The following is an 18,666-nucleotide window of genomic DNA, read 5'->3' as shown; positions in this document are numbered from 1 at the left end:
TAAGTCGATGTTTTTATATTTTATTGTTGAATTTAGCATTTACCATAAATCCCACTGCTCTCTCTTGTCTCTGTTTTTAAAAGAAAATGTAGGTATGACAATATGTAATCATGAAAGTTCCACGGCAGTTAAATTTTCTTATTCTAGGAAAATCGTCTTTTCGAAAGTAAGTCATTAAAACAGTTGAAGAATTTTGAGAAAGTATTCTTTGGTCGATAATGTAATATGCAGATTCAACATGCTTCATTAGCCGGCAACAAGGGCCTAGAAGAATGAAATAAATACTATTTACACACCCAAGTTTGTCCGATAATGAGGTCGTAAACCTTCTTATCTTTAGCGTTTCTACTTCAAGCCATGTTTTTCAACGATGTGTGTACAACAGGAAAAGTCCTGTACGATATCTATCTTAACTTACAGTCAGTGTTTCTCAAAGTGGGCAATAACGCCCCCTTGGGGGCGTTTAAAACCTAGGAGGGGGCGATAAGGAGCCCAAAAAATAGAGGGCATTGAAATTTCATTACTAATTGTGGTTTTTAAGTTTTAGGGCTGAATAAAAATTAAGGGGCTGTGAAATATAATTGATTTTCAAAGGGGGCGGTGAAAGAAAATAAGTTTGACAATCACTGGCTTACAGCAACGTAGATGTACAACTTTGTATATAATTTTTTAGTGTCCTAAAATTTTAAGTGAATATAATTGAATGTTTTTTTATTGTTCTTTTGTTTACAGAAATATCTCTATGGCAGCCGATAGCTCTGATGTGCGTGTACTACAGCCTGCTTCCTCTGTGGGTCTTCATCGTTTGGAGAAACAAGTACACCAAGAAAGTGCTGATGACTGGGTGGACTCCTGTCATCTCTGCTCTCTTCATTAGCGGGTACGTGATATTCAAGTATAGTGTCACTTATCTAGCGCTCGTCTAACTCATTAGTGCCAGCTAATGTCAAAAGTACCACAAGATCATTGTCCAACTTTATCTTTTAATAAGGTATTATTTAGTTTCATTTTTACTTTTAATTAACTATAACATAACAAATGCTCGTTTCTAAAAAGTTTTTAAACATTTTTGTGCATTTCTGCTCTAATGCATTTCTAAACCTACTACAGGTTTAATATATTTTCTTATTGTACTAGAAGTAATAACAGCGTCACTTTTACCAAATTAGATTGTTTTCTCGATACAAATTTATGGTATCACACGGTGTATCAGAATAAGTTATTGAGGTTGTCATGTCTTGATGTACCGCTAATCTGACATCGCTCTCAACACCATCCTTTCAAATGACATTGAAAGTTTACGACTTCTACTTAAAGTCTAATAATGATTAGTAATTAGTGTATATTATTTTATAGAGATGATTAGATAGTGATAGTTGAAACATATCAGGACTAGATAGACTAATTGATTGTATTTTCAGTTAATATTTGCGATCGAAATAAAATAAATGAGTTGCAAAATAAAAATCAAGATAAGTAATGAAATGTTTTTAAAGATATTGATCGTTGAAATCGTCTGAGGGAAGGGGTACTGCGAAGCTCAGATGAACTTGAGCCGCCAAATATAATGAAAAAGATAGCCGCCATAGACGTCGCCGGGTGGGGCTAGGGGGCAGGTTCCCCTTACTATAAAGACCGTATCAATGGTAGCTGAAGACCTAGCCTAGATCATCGGCTGGCGACGCCCATGCAAGTTACCCCTAGCTTAGGTAGGCTTCGATCCCCTCCGTGGTGACACGTATTAGCTGACGACGATGACATATAATGGATGTACCAATAATACATATAATTGAAGTACTCAATGCACTTTGTTCTTTTAAGAACCTTTAGACTTTAAACATTCACTACAGAATTGATCTTAGGCATTGACGTCATCGTATTGTACTATTTACTTGTTTATTCTAATGAAATGACGTCATTAGTCTAAATAATACAGTTGATTCAATAAATTCTAGAAACCGTAACAAATCAAAGAAACAATTATCATTCCGTGTGTTTCACATTTGTATAGTGTGACAAATTTATCTGGCCCGATGAGAGTCGATGACATAGCGGTTAGTTCTAATGGAAAAAAAAACATAAAACTACAGACATGAAAGTGAAACGAGGTTTTTGTGGCATTTTTTCGTTATTATAATTTCGTTTAACTCTAACCCACCGGGTCAGATAGATCTGCCGGTCTATATCTCGTTTGTAATGTCTTTTACTATAGCTGGCATAGAGTAAACAACGTCAGAGGGGACACGTGAATAAACAGACATTGACAGTGACTGAGTCGGTGGCGACCTCTAGATACATTCGTATCAGACACAAATGGATTTTCTGCGCGTGCGATGTTATTTTCCAGCATTGTTGTTTCATAATCAATATTATACGTGGTTTTACACAAGTTTTTCTTTTGTAGCTGGAATTTTTTTTTTTGTAATTTGATTCTGCGTATTGTAGACTAAAAAAAATAAAAGTTTTTGTTGTTATTTCTTAATTATCCGACGTTGAATTTTAAAAACAAAATGTTTTGTCCATGTTTTGTTTTTTAAAAACAAAAGAAGACCTCTTAATAAAATATAATATCTTCTCTGCAGTATCGGTGGTATAGTTCTGGATCAAGCAGTTGAGAAGTATCAGGGCTACGAAGTGTTCCAGCCAATTGTGAACGGCATCGGAGGTAACCTGGTGTGCGTGCAGTCCTCACGGCTGACCACACACCTCCACCAGACGGCTATCCTCGGCATTCTGCCTGAGGACACGAGGATAGTAGAATGGCCTTGGAAGACGCTGTTCTTTGGAAGTGAGTATACATAAGATAGTCATTTATATTTGAAGTTAATAATCTTACAAGTAAATTACGTATTGATCCGTTTAAAATAAAATGAACTCGTGTGTAACGACTTATCTTACTAGACTACTAGGAAGCATTTTTCTAGAGCATTAACGATGACTTACAGCTGCACTTTTTTTTTTTACGTGGGGAAATGACTACGCATATCCGACTCTATGGGGCGAAGAGTCGGATTATGTCGGACTCATACCGACTAAAACCCCACGGTGGTCGCCACCGGCGCTAACAAGAGGAGGCGGCTGGCTAACAGCTGCACTTACAGTCAGTTAAATTATTACTAAAGAAGTTCCTCAAAGTAAATATCTCTTAGTAAATTCTTACTAAAATACTTCTTTAGGGACAATTAAACAGTTCTAATGTAGTTAACGGTTGAATTGTACAATACATGATTAATTTCAAGCTTGGGCCGAAACTAGCAACGTTTTTGGGAATTTTCAGAATTAAATATGATGAATTTCTTTGTATTACAGCTGCGGCGGCTAAAGTGGCTCGAATGTTGTTGGTGCTGGCTCTGTGCGGGCAAGTGGTGTTCATGATAGTTGCTGACTTCATCTATCAAGGGCTCGTCAGTATACAGTTCGCGTTCGGATTGACGTACCTCTTGTGCTCCATGCTGCAGGTATTTTCAAGTTTGATTTTTTTATAGTCGACGTTAAGGTGGCATATTGCAAACTTTATTTTATTTTATTAAAAAAAAAAATACTTTTTTTGTATTTACAATCCACAGAGAACTTTGTTCTTTTAATCTATATATTGAACCGTTCTAGAGATACCTTGTAACAAATATATATCCATCTATCCATCCAAACATTCGCATTTATAATTACTAATCTATATATATAAAAGAAAGTCGTGTTAGTTACACTATTTATAACTCAAGAACGGCTGAATCGATTTGACTGAAAATTGGTGGGCAGGTAGCTTAGAACCTGGAAACGGACATAGGATAATTTTTACCCCGTTTTCTATTTTTTATTCCGCGCGGACGGAGTCGCGGGTAAAAGCTAGTTTACAATAAAGTGTTTTCTGGTTATCTGTGGTGTGTTTTATGCTATTTCCAATCTTGATCATGCTGACATCTTTAGTGAGCAAAAGGCAGTTTTTCTTCGAGAACCTTCTTTATAAAGACTAGTGTCTAAAGACAGTTCGACCAAATACCGTTGTTTTGATATAGACCTTGTTCTATATATGTATTGTTGACTTCTGGTAATCAAAAATATACCTTAATATTGAGACTTTATCTTTGTCTTTTCTCAGGTGATGATGCTTTTGTACTTGGCGTATATGCTGATACATTTCATGTGGAAGAAGAAGAAGGATCCAGATAATGCAGCTATCCCTTATTTAACTGCACTCGGTGACCTCTTAGGGTCAGTGTTCCTAGGACTTGCATTCGTTATTCTGTCTATATTCGGCTTGCAATACGGCAATAATGTACCCGGTACTTAAATCTTAACAAAAAATTAAATAAAACATGAGATTTTCTTAAAGTATTATATTTTAATGCTTCTATTATGCGTGATAGAAAATTGGATTATACCAAAGGATAAATGATTTCAGTTTTTTTATATATTTAAGGCTAATAAAGGAAAAATGTGTTTGACTTTGAAATCAATTATAGTGTTACCCTTACAGTATTGTGTAGTTTAACTTTTTTTTTAATTGTTATGAATTCAGTGCCAATCTGAAAATTATTTTGGACTTTGATGTAACTCCGTACATTCCTAGTTTTATCGCCTTTTAATAATAAATATTGGGGAAAGATAAGCAGCTTCCATATTTATGGGCGCAGCTCAAACTGTGATATAAAACCCGAAAAAAAAATGTGTGATTTAATGAAAATGACTTTTTTTTATCTTTGACATTGTAAGTCTTTCGTAGACAATAAATGATATTAAAAATGACTCTCTGGTTTTTTGGAATAAGTTTTTTTGCTGTGACTTAGCTTGCACACAAGAAAAAAGTTAGAATTTTTTAAAACAAGAAATTCCGTTCCACGCATTCTGACTGAAAAAATTACGTCGATGTAGTGTTGTCTTCTGTCCGTTCGCGACATCATATCGATATATGCTAAACGCCAATTATTGTAGCATTTATAGAAAATTGTGTATATAATTTGTATTTATATCTTTATTATTAAAATAAAATCGTGTATCACAGTAATGGAGGCGATATTTTGATTGCAAATGTGATAGGAAAATAAAAAAAACAATCATGTTCAATAAAAAAAAAGAATAATAAATCGTTTTCAAAATCGATAAATTTAATAATTTAATATGATATAAAATGAATACGTCATGGTGATCGTTAATTCAAAATTATAACACTATAACGTTTGAAGGAAATCCCTCGCAAGATGGCCGCCATTATTTGTATTCTACTAAATACTCTGTATTCTACTAAAGAAGTATTAAAACTTCTTATATGATCTTGTAATTTAAAACACCACCTATCTTTGCCATCAAGTATAACAAGATACAAGCTTTATGAGGTTTATGGTTAGTTGTCAGCGTATGTCGAAGGCGGTTTCCAGACTGGTTCACTGTGGGAAGGATAGTGCGTAGGGATGCGCCTTAATCCCACTGTTATTTGACAGATGTCATCTCGATTTTGACTACGATATATACATAACAGTTTTTAGTTTTATATGTTTATAGTTTAAAGCTTAGTTTTTAGCAATTAGTTTAGCTACGAGTACAATAAAAGCAATTTAGTATTAAGAGGCCTAAACTAATTTATTATTTTAGTTAGTTTTTAATAACCCATTAAAAATTTAGCTATTTTAGTGGAATGAATTGGATTTGAATGAAATAAAATTTTTGACACTGTTAAATATATGAAATAAACATCTTTGTTATTTTGTTACAATTTATATATATTAATAAACTGATGGAAAACAAAAATAGTGAAACATACTTTTTGTTTTATTTAAACTAATTTTATTTAATAACAATTTTTTTATTCAAATGATTGGAAAGTTATCGTCCACTAATAAAACACAATTTTTTTTTATTTCAACAAACGTAGTCTATATTTGAGTAAATAAATAAACAAATTATTTTTAGTATGTTTTAAAAATTCCATTGTAGTTGATAAATTATTAATCAAACGTTATAAAAGTTATTGTAACGAAATTCCACTGCAGGAACACTTGTATTGAAACATATTCCTATCTCTATATTTTTCAAAAGGGACGAGCGTGAAGACAATATGTTTTATACAAGAGTTTCTAAAATGGAAATGAGACCGCAAAAAAAAAACAGTCGATTCAACATTAGCTTTAAGATAATATTTTTGAATGAATGATGTGATAAAAATGTGAATTAAATGTACATATATATTGTTATGTAGTTTGTAGGTAGTACATGAAACGCGTTTGTGTGATTTTTAGCTTAGTTTTAATAAAATTGCGACTGGACTTTGAAATACCTAAAAATTCTTTCATATAAAAGATATTCGATTAAGGTTGACCCCTGTTAGTATACAATAGAACCTTTTTAACCGAGAGTCATTGTCCGGTCCCGACGGACGACTACTATAAGCAAGAATGTCGATTTAAAGAAAAAAGTCTATAAGCGAGCAAAATATTGCGGTACATGGATTCTCGCTTAATCAGGTTCGACTGTAATTCCTTTTTTATGCTTTTTGTTTAAAGGAGTAACTTTTTGTTGGATTTGGATTCCTGGAGAACATTAAAGAAACATTAATCAATGTGTTTAATCTCTCGATAATAATTTTAAGGGGACAACACTAAAATGAAAAATGAATTGGACGTTTATTTTATTTTTATCGACATGCGCGTCGCCAGAGTGGGTAGGGGCATACTTAAAATAAGAACATATTAATGGTACTTCCTTGTTAAATGTTTACCAAATTCTTTGTTTAATTAGGGGTCAATAATATATCTAAAGACAATAGAATAATAAAAATAATGTTTCCCGAAGTGATATAAATTAGTAAATTGTGAATTTAGTGATGTCACTGAACATTTATAGAGTTCGTCAATTCCCTATATTCCTAATGTATCTGTGATTAATGAAACAACAGTCGGAAAATATATTAAACAATAACACTGGCGATTAATATCCGAAGATTTTTTTTATTTTTATTTTTTTGATTTAAAACTATAAATTTTTTTGAAAATTCTTCTTCGATGGCTCCTAAATATAGTAGCGGAACTACTGCTTAAAAAGTTTTCGCTTAAGATTTTTTACAATGATATTAAACCTTATTATAACCAGACCTTAAAACTGCTCTCCTGTAAAATTTAATTTTTTCACTTTGTGCAGTTTACGTAGGAGCCATCGTCTTGTCTGTTGAAATGTTAAAGTAACATAACTACTTATAATTTTATGTACAAAGTGTATTATTTAATAATTTTCTGTATATATAAAATGTATGAACTTTGTATAAATCGGTTAGTTAATTTTTTTTTAATGTATTTAATCATTATACATATATTGAAAACTAGAAAAATAAATTTGAAATTATCTACATTTCTTCATTAAATTAGATTTATTTAAATTTTTAAGATTGATTGTATATATTTTTTTCAAGTTTAATTGTTATTATTTATTTTGTTCTACAATAGACGTTAATTCTTGCGTGATTCCTTACATTATGATGCCCAGTTGTAAATGACAGTTTTAATTTAAAATAAATCAGAATATTCGATTTGAAGTTTTTTTTTATCCCCATTTTAAACATATTATATATAATGAAATTTTATTTCGATCATTATAATAGATTAATTTTATGAAATAAACAAATTTAAAAAGTGAACTGCAAGTGAAGTTTTCATCCTACAGTTTCAGTAGTATGGCCAATAGATGGAGCTGCAAACATGATTCGTTATTCCAAGCTTTACTAATTTAATGAACGAAAAATTATAACTTAAGTATTAAGTTTATTTAATAAAACAGGTATAGGTACTTAGTACATCAACTCTATTGAATTTCTTGCTTAATTAAAAAACGTTTTCTTTTACTATTGCAGATTATGAGAACTGTAAAAAAACGATTTTTTAATTACCAGTAATTGTACTCGACCTGACCTATTTTTGAGTTCAATGCAAATTTTAAAATTAATGAAAACAAATCATTACTACGACCATCTGAATAAATTAAAATGTTTTCATTGCTGCCTTTTATATAATTCATTAAATGTTAAATCATACACTAAATTAAATTAACGACTGTTTAGGCTTTTCATATAGAAATTAATGCGGCTTTTCACCGCTAGAGGCGCCACGTTTACTACATTAGAAAATAGTTTTTTCAATATTAAAATACCATACATTTGAATACCAGTACTATAGGGTGTTATTAATTCGACGAATAGAATATTTTGTAAGGCTGTTTACAACATCATGAAACGTCTAAAGGCTTCGATTTGAAGATCTGAAGTAAATTCTTTTCCTCGCGGTACACAACTGGGTTTTTTCTAAGGCAGCAGCGGACGCGCCTGTGGAATTTCTCATATAGATAGAAGTAGCGCGCGGCCAGCGTTAGGTGGGCTAGCTCGCTGGGGGAATGGGGTCTAGTTGGTTGCCGGGAGGGTGATGGGCAGAGCTGGCACACCTGTTCGCAGGGCGATCTCTCGTCGGGAGTGAGAGGCGCCAGCGAGAGCGATCGTTACGGGCTGGCGCAGGGCGCAGGCAGGGCGCGTGCGCGGCGGCGGCGGGCGGCAGTCGTCCGCGAGCGTCGGGCGCCGCCACACCTCGCCCGGCAGCCGCACCGCACCACACCCGCCGTACTATTTTAAAACGACGAGACACCGCGCATGCGAATATCGATCCGGCGCACTCGATTCGGTGCCCGTATCTAGGTTAACCGGCTAAAATTAAAAGGTGCGTTCCGAATTCAAGGTTGCAAACGCCGGCGCAGCTCTCTAACACGGTATAGTCGCACGGCGCGCCGCTGGGACGGCGATCTTAGGGGCGCTATTCGCGTGGCACGGTTCCCTATGCCGAGCGGGAGTTATGTAAGGATCGCGCGTTATTGTTTCGCTCGAGCAAGATGATTTTCTTGTGTGATATTGAATTAGCGTCGCTTGACGATGCCGTAATGTGACTGTGGTCTGGTCACGAGAGTCGGGAGTGTCCGGGCAGTGCTAGGTGCGCGCCGGCGAGCAAAACACGTAAGATATATTTAACACGAGCCGTCGCTCCGGCGAACACCCAGCGTTTATGTCCCACAATAATACCTCGAAATCCGTTCAACATTCACCGATATCATTCCCACGTTGAAAATCTATAGCCACACAACTTTACCACTCATTAAAATAAAATCATTATAATCATTAAAATGATGGACCTTAATACAATTAGAAAGAGTATTTCAATAATAGGATATTGTTAATGCGTCACTAGGTCAGAGTTGTTATAATTTTAGTTCGCTAACCTAGAAAACATAAAGTTTGAAATGTAAACGTTATAGATGTCGCCACTGGTCTATTGACTATCGACTTTTTACTGAAAACGTGGTAATAGTAGAATTTACTTTCTATATACACTGTACATTTAAATGAGAACGCCCTCTTGAGAAAATAATTAATATACTTAATTTTAAGATTTAATTTCTTTCATCAATATTAATTACATATAAAATTTAAACATTTTAAAAAAACAACATTAGAAGGCAGGAGGAAAAGTTGAAGATGATGAATTGTGACATTTTATATACAATTCTATTTATAATACTAAACCTGGAAATTTATAATTCAGTATCAATATTACAATTAGCATTTCGCTACGCACTCGGACCTACAAGCTACGGCGTAGACGTGCGTAGACTTAACTTTCCGTCTACGCCTTTAACAGATTAAACATTAAGTTAAAATTTTATTGTAAAACTAACTTTATATTCTAATCATCTGAAGCAAATAACTTTAAAAATATTATGAGATAGTTAAAATTTAATCACTATAAAAAACACGTACAGATATATTTTTGTTGTCTCTTTATTTAATGTAAATGAGAGGTTACGCGTTTAAATTAATTCAAATAATGCCAATGTCACACGAGCTTACAATATCATTCAGTCACTGCCGCATATTTGTTCAAGATTATTTATAGACTGGACTCGCGTACAATAAAGAAATATCTCTACATTCATTACAGTCATTCAACTAAATTTTTTAAATACAATATGTTGTAAAAATATGTCCTAAAATTAAATAAAAAAAATACCTTTGCTTAATTTATCTTCTAAATAGGAATTTCTTTTATATAAAACCAAAGCTCAAGGGCGTCGGTGGCTCAGAGGTTAAGCACTTGACTTGTAATCTGCAGCTCCTGGGTTCGAATCCCGCCATGTACTAATGTGTTTTTCGATTCGCACATATCTGCGAAGTCCACCAACCCGCACTGAGCCTACGTGGTTAACTAGAGCCTAGTCACCCCTAACTTAGGGTATGCTCTGATCCAGTAGGTTGTATTGACGATGAAACCCAAAAACCTAACTGTATACTATATAAAATAAAAATCCAATGAATTACTTGTCAATACCGGTTCATTTGTTTAGTCTGGATAGAATTGACATACATACAAACCCATAGATATAAATAATAACTTACATTATCAAAATTATTCAAGTAATAAAAATAAATTCCTTTAATTTTTCTCCGAGTGTTTGTACCTATATCTTTGTTGATGCAGATTGCACAGGACCGATCATCGTGGCGATCTTTGGGGGAGGCTTATGCCCAGCAGTAGGCGTTACAAGGCTGAATAAATAGACAGATATATAGATAGATAGATAGATAGAGATGTCATTATGTCTATACATGAAACCCAAACGGCTAAACAGATTTTAACAAGTGACGTGTTGAGTGTCATTTGAGTATATATAAGTAGTAAATATAAAATGTTTTAAGCCAATAATTTGCATTGATTGAATTTATCCTTCGCTGAATCTATATTTGCGCAAGTCTGTGAGCACTGAAGTGTCTCCTGACCCCTGACATTTACTGGGGTCAGCGGGTCACTGTTCGCTTGCAGAATGGGGACAAAAGATTTTTTCTTGTTATGGTAGATTTGTAACAACCCTATTTCAGAAAACTTTGTTTATTCATTTTTTGTGAAATACATTTTTTGTATTTGTACAAAACTGATGTACTAAAATTGTCTTTAATTAATTTTATAACTGTATTACACTGTTACTATTATTCAAGTTAAAAAACTTTTAATTTTTACGGAACATTTATTGCCATAAATTTTTTTAAGACTTATGAGTGAGTATCGAAGTAAAACTCCCTCCCGTCACTAACAGATGGCGCTGAGATGCGTCATGGCCGCCCACTATTTATTTGTACAAGCGGAGTAACGCGCGCATTGTGAGCGGAATGCGTAATTAAAATTATGTTGGTATATTTATAGGTTATGTGCGTGTAGTATATTGTTCGCTTTTAAAACATTCACACAAATGGTTTGCTTGTTTTTTTATTCAGTTCGTTTTTTCTTCTTGTTCTTACTAGGGATAGTCTAAAAGTCATGATAAAACACTCGATGTTAATTTTTTGCTGTTTTGTTTTTGATGTTAATGAAATTTTAATGTAATTAAGAAAAAAAACTACAGTATGCTGTTTATAAAATTATTTCTGCTGCAAATTTTTATTGAGTTTTTTTTACTTCAATCTTATTCTTTAAAATAAAACTCTTTACAAGTAGAATTAGTTATAATTTAAGTCGCCTAAATTTTATAACTACATTTTTAAGATTTTATGTTCACTTTATTTTATTTATTCAACGTAATAATGTGTTTGAAATGCTTTTTACATTCCAAGATTGATTTCAAAGGTTTTACGAGTCAAGTTTAGTAAAGTCAAGGTCAGAAAGCTTAGGAATTTATCAATTGCGTATTCCTTAGGGAGCGGTCGCTTAGCTACAGCAAATAAAGTCTGGTTGCGTGAGTACTTTAATCCGGCTTGAGGGACCAATGTTAACTGAGACGTCCCTTGGGATGAAAAAAGAAACATCAGGTAAACACGTAAATGTCTGGTATCAGTAAGATGTAACTTAAAAGGCGGTTTTTTTTTTCGAATTATAGAAAATTTTAACCAAGGTATTCTCCTACCGTATGATTTTATTTGCTTTTTGTCTTATCCCTAACTGTTACAACTTTTTTCTAAACAGTAAACGAATTTTGGTTTGTTAATTTACAACAGTGTGATACAGCGCCATCTATTTTAAATTTATAATATCTAACATAAAAACCTAAACGAATAACTTAAATATATCGAAAACAACGTTATGTATATTATTTTACATTTATATCTATTGTATCTATTATTAGTATATTTTAAAGCGTAGTGATTCTTAAATTAAGATTGCACCACCCACAAAGAAACTAACATAATCTAACTTAGCACGCAGTTGACAAAACTTGACTGAACTAGTTTTCAATTTCCCCCATCCCATATTTTACTTGAATATGTCAACTTTACTAAAATTTGCTTCATAAAAGCTGTTTTAAAAAATGTTAAATCTTACAAATTTTATAAATGCGATTGTTTAGTTGGATGGATGGTCTGATGGATGGATGTTCCTTAGAAGGTGAAAGCCTGAAAGAAAACATAGGCTACTAATTAAGTTCATTTTAATTCCACGCGGACAAAGTCGAAGGCGACAACTAGTATAATTATATTTACACTACAATTCTTATAGTCAATCATATTACATTTAAATTCATTATTTATTCGAACATAAATTCAGATATAATTTCTTTGAAAGCGACATATCTGATATTTGTTGACTGGTTGCTAGTTACGTCGTTGTACAACTGTGTATTGTGGCAGAGGACAATAGGCTTATCTTACGTCAGCGACATCTAGCGAACCGATTGTATCGAATGTAGAACAGTAACTGTGCTAGATTTATACGAAAAGGCTTCTATCTATGCTAACATAATAAAGTATAAACACACACATCTTTATGAACGCAGGATCGTAACAATCACGGCATTTTTTATAAATATTATGTTTAGTAAATAAATTGTTGTTTAAGAAAATATAATCTCTTAACATATTAAGTACTAGTAGTTACCCACAACTTCGTCTGCGTGGAATTAAAATAAAACTAGTATATTTATAAAAAAAAAAAATTGGAGTGTCTGTAGATAATATCGAGAAAAAAATCATATTTATTTGTGAAAAAACAATTTTTAAAATTTTGTCTGTCTGTCGGTGTCTATATTTCTTACGGAAGGCCACGTTTATTTCTGATAGTCTCCGGAACGGCTGGACCGATCTTAACTTGAAGGTAGCTGATGCACGCGGGCATATTATGAGCTACTCTTTTTTAATTCTGCGCTGACGAACCGCGGACCATTTTTAGAAATAAATATACCTATTTTATATGGGGATAGTGTGGCTTTCCAACAGTAAATTTTTTTTCAAATCGGTTCGACAATTTCCCATTCAATGCAAACAAATAAACAATAAAAGCTTTTATCTTTACCTTATAGTTATACGTAATCAACGGATAAAGTTAGTATGGTTGATGAACTGTTCTTCATTAAGTTAAGACCGAAACAGAACATCTTATTAGTGATATAATCCGATTTACGTTACAAGAAAATTTTGTACATCGTAATATGTTACATTAATACTCATGTACTCGTAGTTTTTCGAACTCGACAATTATCAATAGGCAATATTACTATCCTAAATTACAGATAAAAATAAAACTTGTCAAAAAAGATTTTCTTAATTTAATGTATAACGTATATTATTTATATGAACGAAACGAACGATAATTAATGAACAATTAAATAATCACAATTATAAAAAGCTTTAAACAATGTTATAGAGCTGGCTGGTCATTGTGTATTGTGTGATTTATGTAAAAAAATATAATGTAATACATGTTTTGCCCACGTATAATTTAATAATTTTTTCTTTTTTCAGGTAAGCATACAAACTTCGGTGACTAATTTCTAGGTAGATATGCAAAATTATTGATTACTAACTGTCTATAAAATATATCGTCATCCCAGTTATTTATCTTTGACAAAACAGATAAAAATATTTTTAAACGGAGATTTCGGTCTCAGGAACCCACGATAAAAGCTTTAAGGAATTTCTATCAAGTAAATGACATTAAGCTGTCATTAACTGATAACGGTATGATTACAGAATGTTCAATTTGGAACAAAAAAAAACATTATGGTAATAAAAATGACAAAATTAAGACACTATTGATCACTTAAATGTTTTTTAACTTTTAAGAGATTACAGAGAGAGGAGCTCAGGGGTTAAGCACTTAACTTGCAATCTGCAGGTCCTGGGTTCGAATCCTGCAATGTACCAATGTGTTTTTTGATTTTCGATATACATATGTACATTTATCCGATGTTTTTACGGTGAAGGAAAACAACGTGATGCAACCTGCACATGTCTGTGAAGAAATTCAATTATGTGTGTGAAGTCCACCAACCCGGATTCGACCAGCGTGGTTGACTATGGCCTTCCCCTAACTTGGTGTAGGTTCCGAGCCCCTCAATGGGGACGTATGATGCGTAGGAGCTGATGATGAAGAGATTATGTGTTATAAGTAACTTGATAACGTGATTTACTCAAATAATCGTACAAATAGAATCAATTTAGCCATGACTTTGTGCCATCGTTTCCATCTCATCTTTTCTTAATATGGATGAAAGGGGAAGGGGAAAAAGGGGATGTGAATTTGTCGGGGGAAGGGATAAATAGACCACACATGCGTTTGCCACCTCATACAAAAGAAATCAGACGGGACATAAACTTTATAACATTCGTAGTAAGACGTACCTGTACCTTTTTTGCATCAGACATTAAAAAGTACCCAAACGTCTACTAAGGGCAATTAAAACCCGAGGATGCTGTCGCTTACGCTATTTTTGGCAGCCGAGGCGCTGGAGCGGCGCCAGAGCACGCTCGCTGAACGTCTAACGACTGTCGTATGGCACTACGACGACCATGTCAATAGGGACAACGTAGGACATGGTGCTGAGGAAGTAGCCCGAACGGAAGACCGTGTGTAGGTTATATTTAAAATTGTGATGATACGTGGTCTTTAAATAACAGTCACTTTATTGCTTTCCATCGTTCGATAATACACCACTATAAATCACGTGGGATCGTGGTAAAGAGCTTATTCATTCTTCAAAAGATGTACTTTTTTTGACTTAAAAAGCAATACAAAAATTGAGATGTCTCTTAATTCTATTTAACGTGGTGACTACAACTTAAAACAAAGACGTGAAGTCAACTAAGGAGAAGGTAGGCACCGAAATACGTTGGAGAAGTAAGATGAAAATTTATTTCTCCCGAAAAAACTTGAAATTGGTAATTTTCTGCCATCCTGCAATATATCCGGGTAGTAATAGCAAATTGTTAAAAAAATGTATTATTAAAAATATGCTTTATTAGTTAAAAATATTACATTCTGTAGTCATTTAAAGAAAAGACTGTCCGCAGAAATATTCAAATGAACGTCACTCTAGCCAGACGACACCGCCCTCACGTCTCACTTAAGCATTGCCGCCAACATTATGTACCGATCTGTTGTGTCGCCAACCTATTTACTGTAATTCAGTGCAAGGAAAAATATTCTACTGAAAAATAGGGCAATGATCGTTGTTCGTAGTGTATGTGGTGAAATGCAGCCTCGAATAGCGTTTATATTCTCATGTGCAAAGGAAGTGCATTAGAGTGAATACGCCCTAGTTTTTTTAAATAACTAGGTATTAAAATTATTGTATACATATTACATTCATCATTCACCTGCCCTTTTCCCTACATAGTGCAAGCTTAGCATGTACTCTTCCATACAAATCTGAATTTACATCAATCACACAATCTATCCATACTTTTTTCCGTGTTCGTCTACCTTTGTAGCCATCCACAGTCAATCTCCTTACTTTCTTATTTATTTAATCAGATATTACATTATGTATCTTTACACATAAACATGCTTTGATTTGTCATTCATTCATTTTGAAGGTTTATTTAAATTTGTTTATAACATTTTCAGTTGTAATAATATCCTTTTACTGTCTCCACTGCAAACACTTTTACAAAAACATCTTGTTCCTTTAAAAGAAAAAACATAATAAATTTTGGTTATGGATTCACACGGTTACTTATTACTTAAACCATCAAATGCTATCTATAATTAATAATGAATACAATAAAAAATCTTCTTATTGAGACAAATGATAATTAGGAAAAAAAAATCTATATCAATCATTAAATTCTATTTTTCCATAAAAAAGATTCAATTAACACACTCATTATAAGTTCCAATATAAAATATCTTCCGGCTAGGACGGTCGTTTGTCATTTTGCAATACGTGACTTGAATACAAAATAACAATTTAATAAATTGTATTAAAAACGTTAGGGATTATTTTATGTAACATGTAAAATGGAAACCAAACAGCGGGTATACGACTACAATAAAAATGGTTATCAAAAACAACGAGCTACTAACAGAAATACTAGCGCACTAACACGATTTCGTCTCCGTGAAGAATGAATTTTCAAAAAACCCTACATAACCATGTATTTATTTTATTATTTGTTCTGAAAAGTGTCTATGTTAATTTTCAAGTAATAAAGGTAACCATTTAGGCCGGGACTCCACCAAAGCGGAGACGAGACGAGGGGAGAGGAGATGTTTTTTAAAAAACCAATAGAATTGTGTTATTGACACATCTCAGATCAGATGTGTAATATTTGTATGGCGCGATAGAAGCAGAGATATGAGCTGTGCGCGGACGACGCGCAGTGGAGACGAGAGATGTGAGCAGCGAATCAATAAAGCAAGAAATCATCTCTTCTCGCACAGCACACAGCACACCGCACACACCTCTGCTTTGGTGGAGTCCTGGCCTTATTACTTATGTCCTAGGATCTTAAGCATTTTTAACCTTTAAAGACAAGGTCTTTAGGACAATAGAATTTGCTTGTTACCTTTACCATCCATATTAAAACAAAAGACTATTATGTATATAATTTAAACAAGAATATCGTCTAAGACCGGGTCCTATGACAATTTAAATTTCAACTCTCTCTTTGTTATCAAGATTGTTAATTAATTATTAACACGCCGAGTTTTCATTCAAGGAAGTTTATCCAGAGTTTAGAGTGCGCTGAAAATCCCCTTCGGCAGTCATTACGCAGCGTCCACACGCCGGCTTTATAAATATTTTAATATTAAGTGTTGCCTGCGACTTCCTCCGCCCGGAATTAAAAAAAAAAACTAGTAAATAAATATAGTCTATGTCACCCAGGAATAGTGTAGCTTCATAACAGTGAAATTTTGCCAATCGGTTGAGTAGTTTCGGAGACTGTGTTACTTACAGGTCTGTGGTGCCCCTTTCAGTCCAGTGCCCTGAGTGTCCCCGTCCAACCGTGTGGTACCCTAACGCCGGCCCTGCCGAGATAATACTAACTGAAGACACCATTTAAAAAAAACACTACTTAGGCTACATCAAGTAACAAGAAAGGGACATAACAACAGTCGTGGACGTTTATTTTCTATCCATTTCAGTGAAATGTAATTTGAAAATGTGAATGCATTCGGCTCGGTTAAGGTGACGACAATGCTTACAGTTTGATATTTGATCGTAAATTTAATTCTTTCACTGTTGTACAGTCACACACAACAGTCGGTTAAAAAATGTAAAAAACGACCTTCTATTCGGTGTAAACGTATCTTTATCTATATTAATATTATAAAGAGGAAAGATTTGACTGGCTATATTTATTACTAGATTTTATTTAATTCCGCGATGATCCAAGTCAAGTCGCGGCCATCTGCTAGTTTATTGTTAAAAAGATCCTCTAATTTTCGGATATTTTAACCACATACCTACAGTTCACATAAATCATAATCCACTTTTTATGAATACACATTTAAAAATCTCGTATCGTGCAACAAATATGACTATCAAAACACTGTATCGTATCTTTCAAACATATTTAACCCTACTCGTCATCGTCGATTTCTATACCCGGCGTATTTCCGTAACAAAAGCACCTCTGGACAATCTCGTCGTGTTTTATGCGACGCCGTCAAACGGTTGGGAAAAAAACTTTACATAAAACAGACGCCAACTTCAATAGTATCGCAAGGGTTGCCTTCGTTTGTTACAACTTCTTAAAAAAAAACTTCGAGTTTTATTGTTTTGCGAAATGTTCGAATCTTTTACGTTGTATTTATTCTTTTTGCTTTTTTTTAGTTATCGGCGAAAATATTCTATCATTTTTCGATCTTAATTAGTTCATTTCAATTGTTGTAATTCCACAACTGACACAATTTAATTAAAACATATAGTTTTCTCTCATCATCACCTTCCTGACCTTATCTCATTCACGAAGGATCGGCGCACCAGTTTTCGTCCTCCAAATCAATCTATCTTCCATCATCTCAGTCGTCACTTTCTTAATCATGTCACCTCTCACACAATCCATTCATCTCTTCCTAGGACTACCTCTAGCAGGGTACTTCTCTACATATTGTTGTCTCTGTTTCTCCTATTAGAATAAAAGGGATGACGAACTGTGTTTATACAAGTATTTGAACAACGAAAATCCACAGTTACCGTTTTCTATACTTTCATGATATTAACTTACTTTCATCAGCATAGTTCAGTATTACTTTTTTTATTTTATAAGTTAGTACATATTTATATTAGTGTCAGCGTTACGTCATCTACCGCCACATTATATTTAACTTATTTACATTTTTTTGACTTGCTATCCGATGGGTCAAAACACATGAGAACTTTGGTAAAATTCCGATCATTATATCACCAGTACACTCATTGAAAAAAACCCTTCAATAA

The 18,666-nt window shown here is 33.6% G+C and overlaps 2 protein-coding genes across 8 annotated transcripts in view; both read left to right on the top strand.

Annotated features, from left to right (window-relative positions):
• LOC106716930 (solute carrier family 41 member 1) overlaps nucleotides 1-4,399 on the top strand; it is a 51,081-nt gene extending 46,682 nt beyond the window's left edge. Inside the window, exons 11-14 of the mRNA XM_014510612.2 lie at nucleotides 733-880; nucleotides 2,583-2,788; nucleotides 3,310-3,458; nucleotides 4,097-4,399. Of these exons, the coding sequence (XP_014366098.2) occupies nucleotides 733-880; nucleotides 2,583-2,788; nucleotides 3,310-3,458; nucleotides 4,097-4,288 (695 nt within the window). The 3' untranslated portion in view covers nucleotides 4,289-4,399. The remainder of the gene's footprint in view (nucleotides 1-732; nucleotides 881-2,582; nucleotides 2,789-3,309; nucleotides 3,459-4,096) is intronic.
• A 4,140-nt stretch (nucleotides 4,400-8,539) lies between these two features.
• The window catches only part of LOC106716828 (plasma membrane calcium-transporting ATPase 3), a 137,267-nt gene continuing 127,140 nt past the window's right edge, over nucleotides 8,540-18,666 (top strand). For 6 of the 7 annotated variants that reach the window (XM_045683700.1, XM_045683701.1, XM_045683702.1 and 3 more), the window contains exon 1: nucleotides 8,540-8,687. The gene's annotated coding sequence lies outside the window, so the exon portion shown is untranslated. Of the gene's footprint in view, nucleotides 8,688-8,850; nucleotides 8,978-18,666 lie in introns of those variants that run through there. The other variant, XM_045683698.1, reaches the window with a different exon arrangement.

This window comes from Papilio machaon, chromosome 23 (assembly GCF_912999745.1).
Source record: "Papilio machaon chromosome 23, ilPapMach1.1, whole genome shotgun sequence".
NCBI lineage: Eukaryota > Metazoa > Arthropoda > Insecta > Lepidoptera > Papilionidae > Papilio > Papilio machaon.
This window is presented reverse-complemented; position numbering and strand designations above follow the sequence as displayed.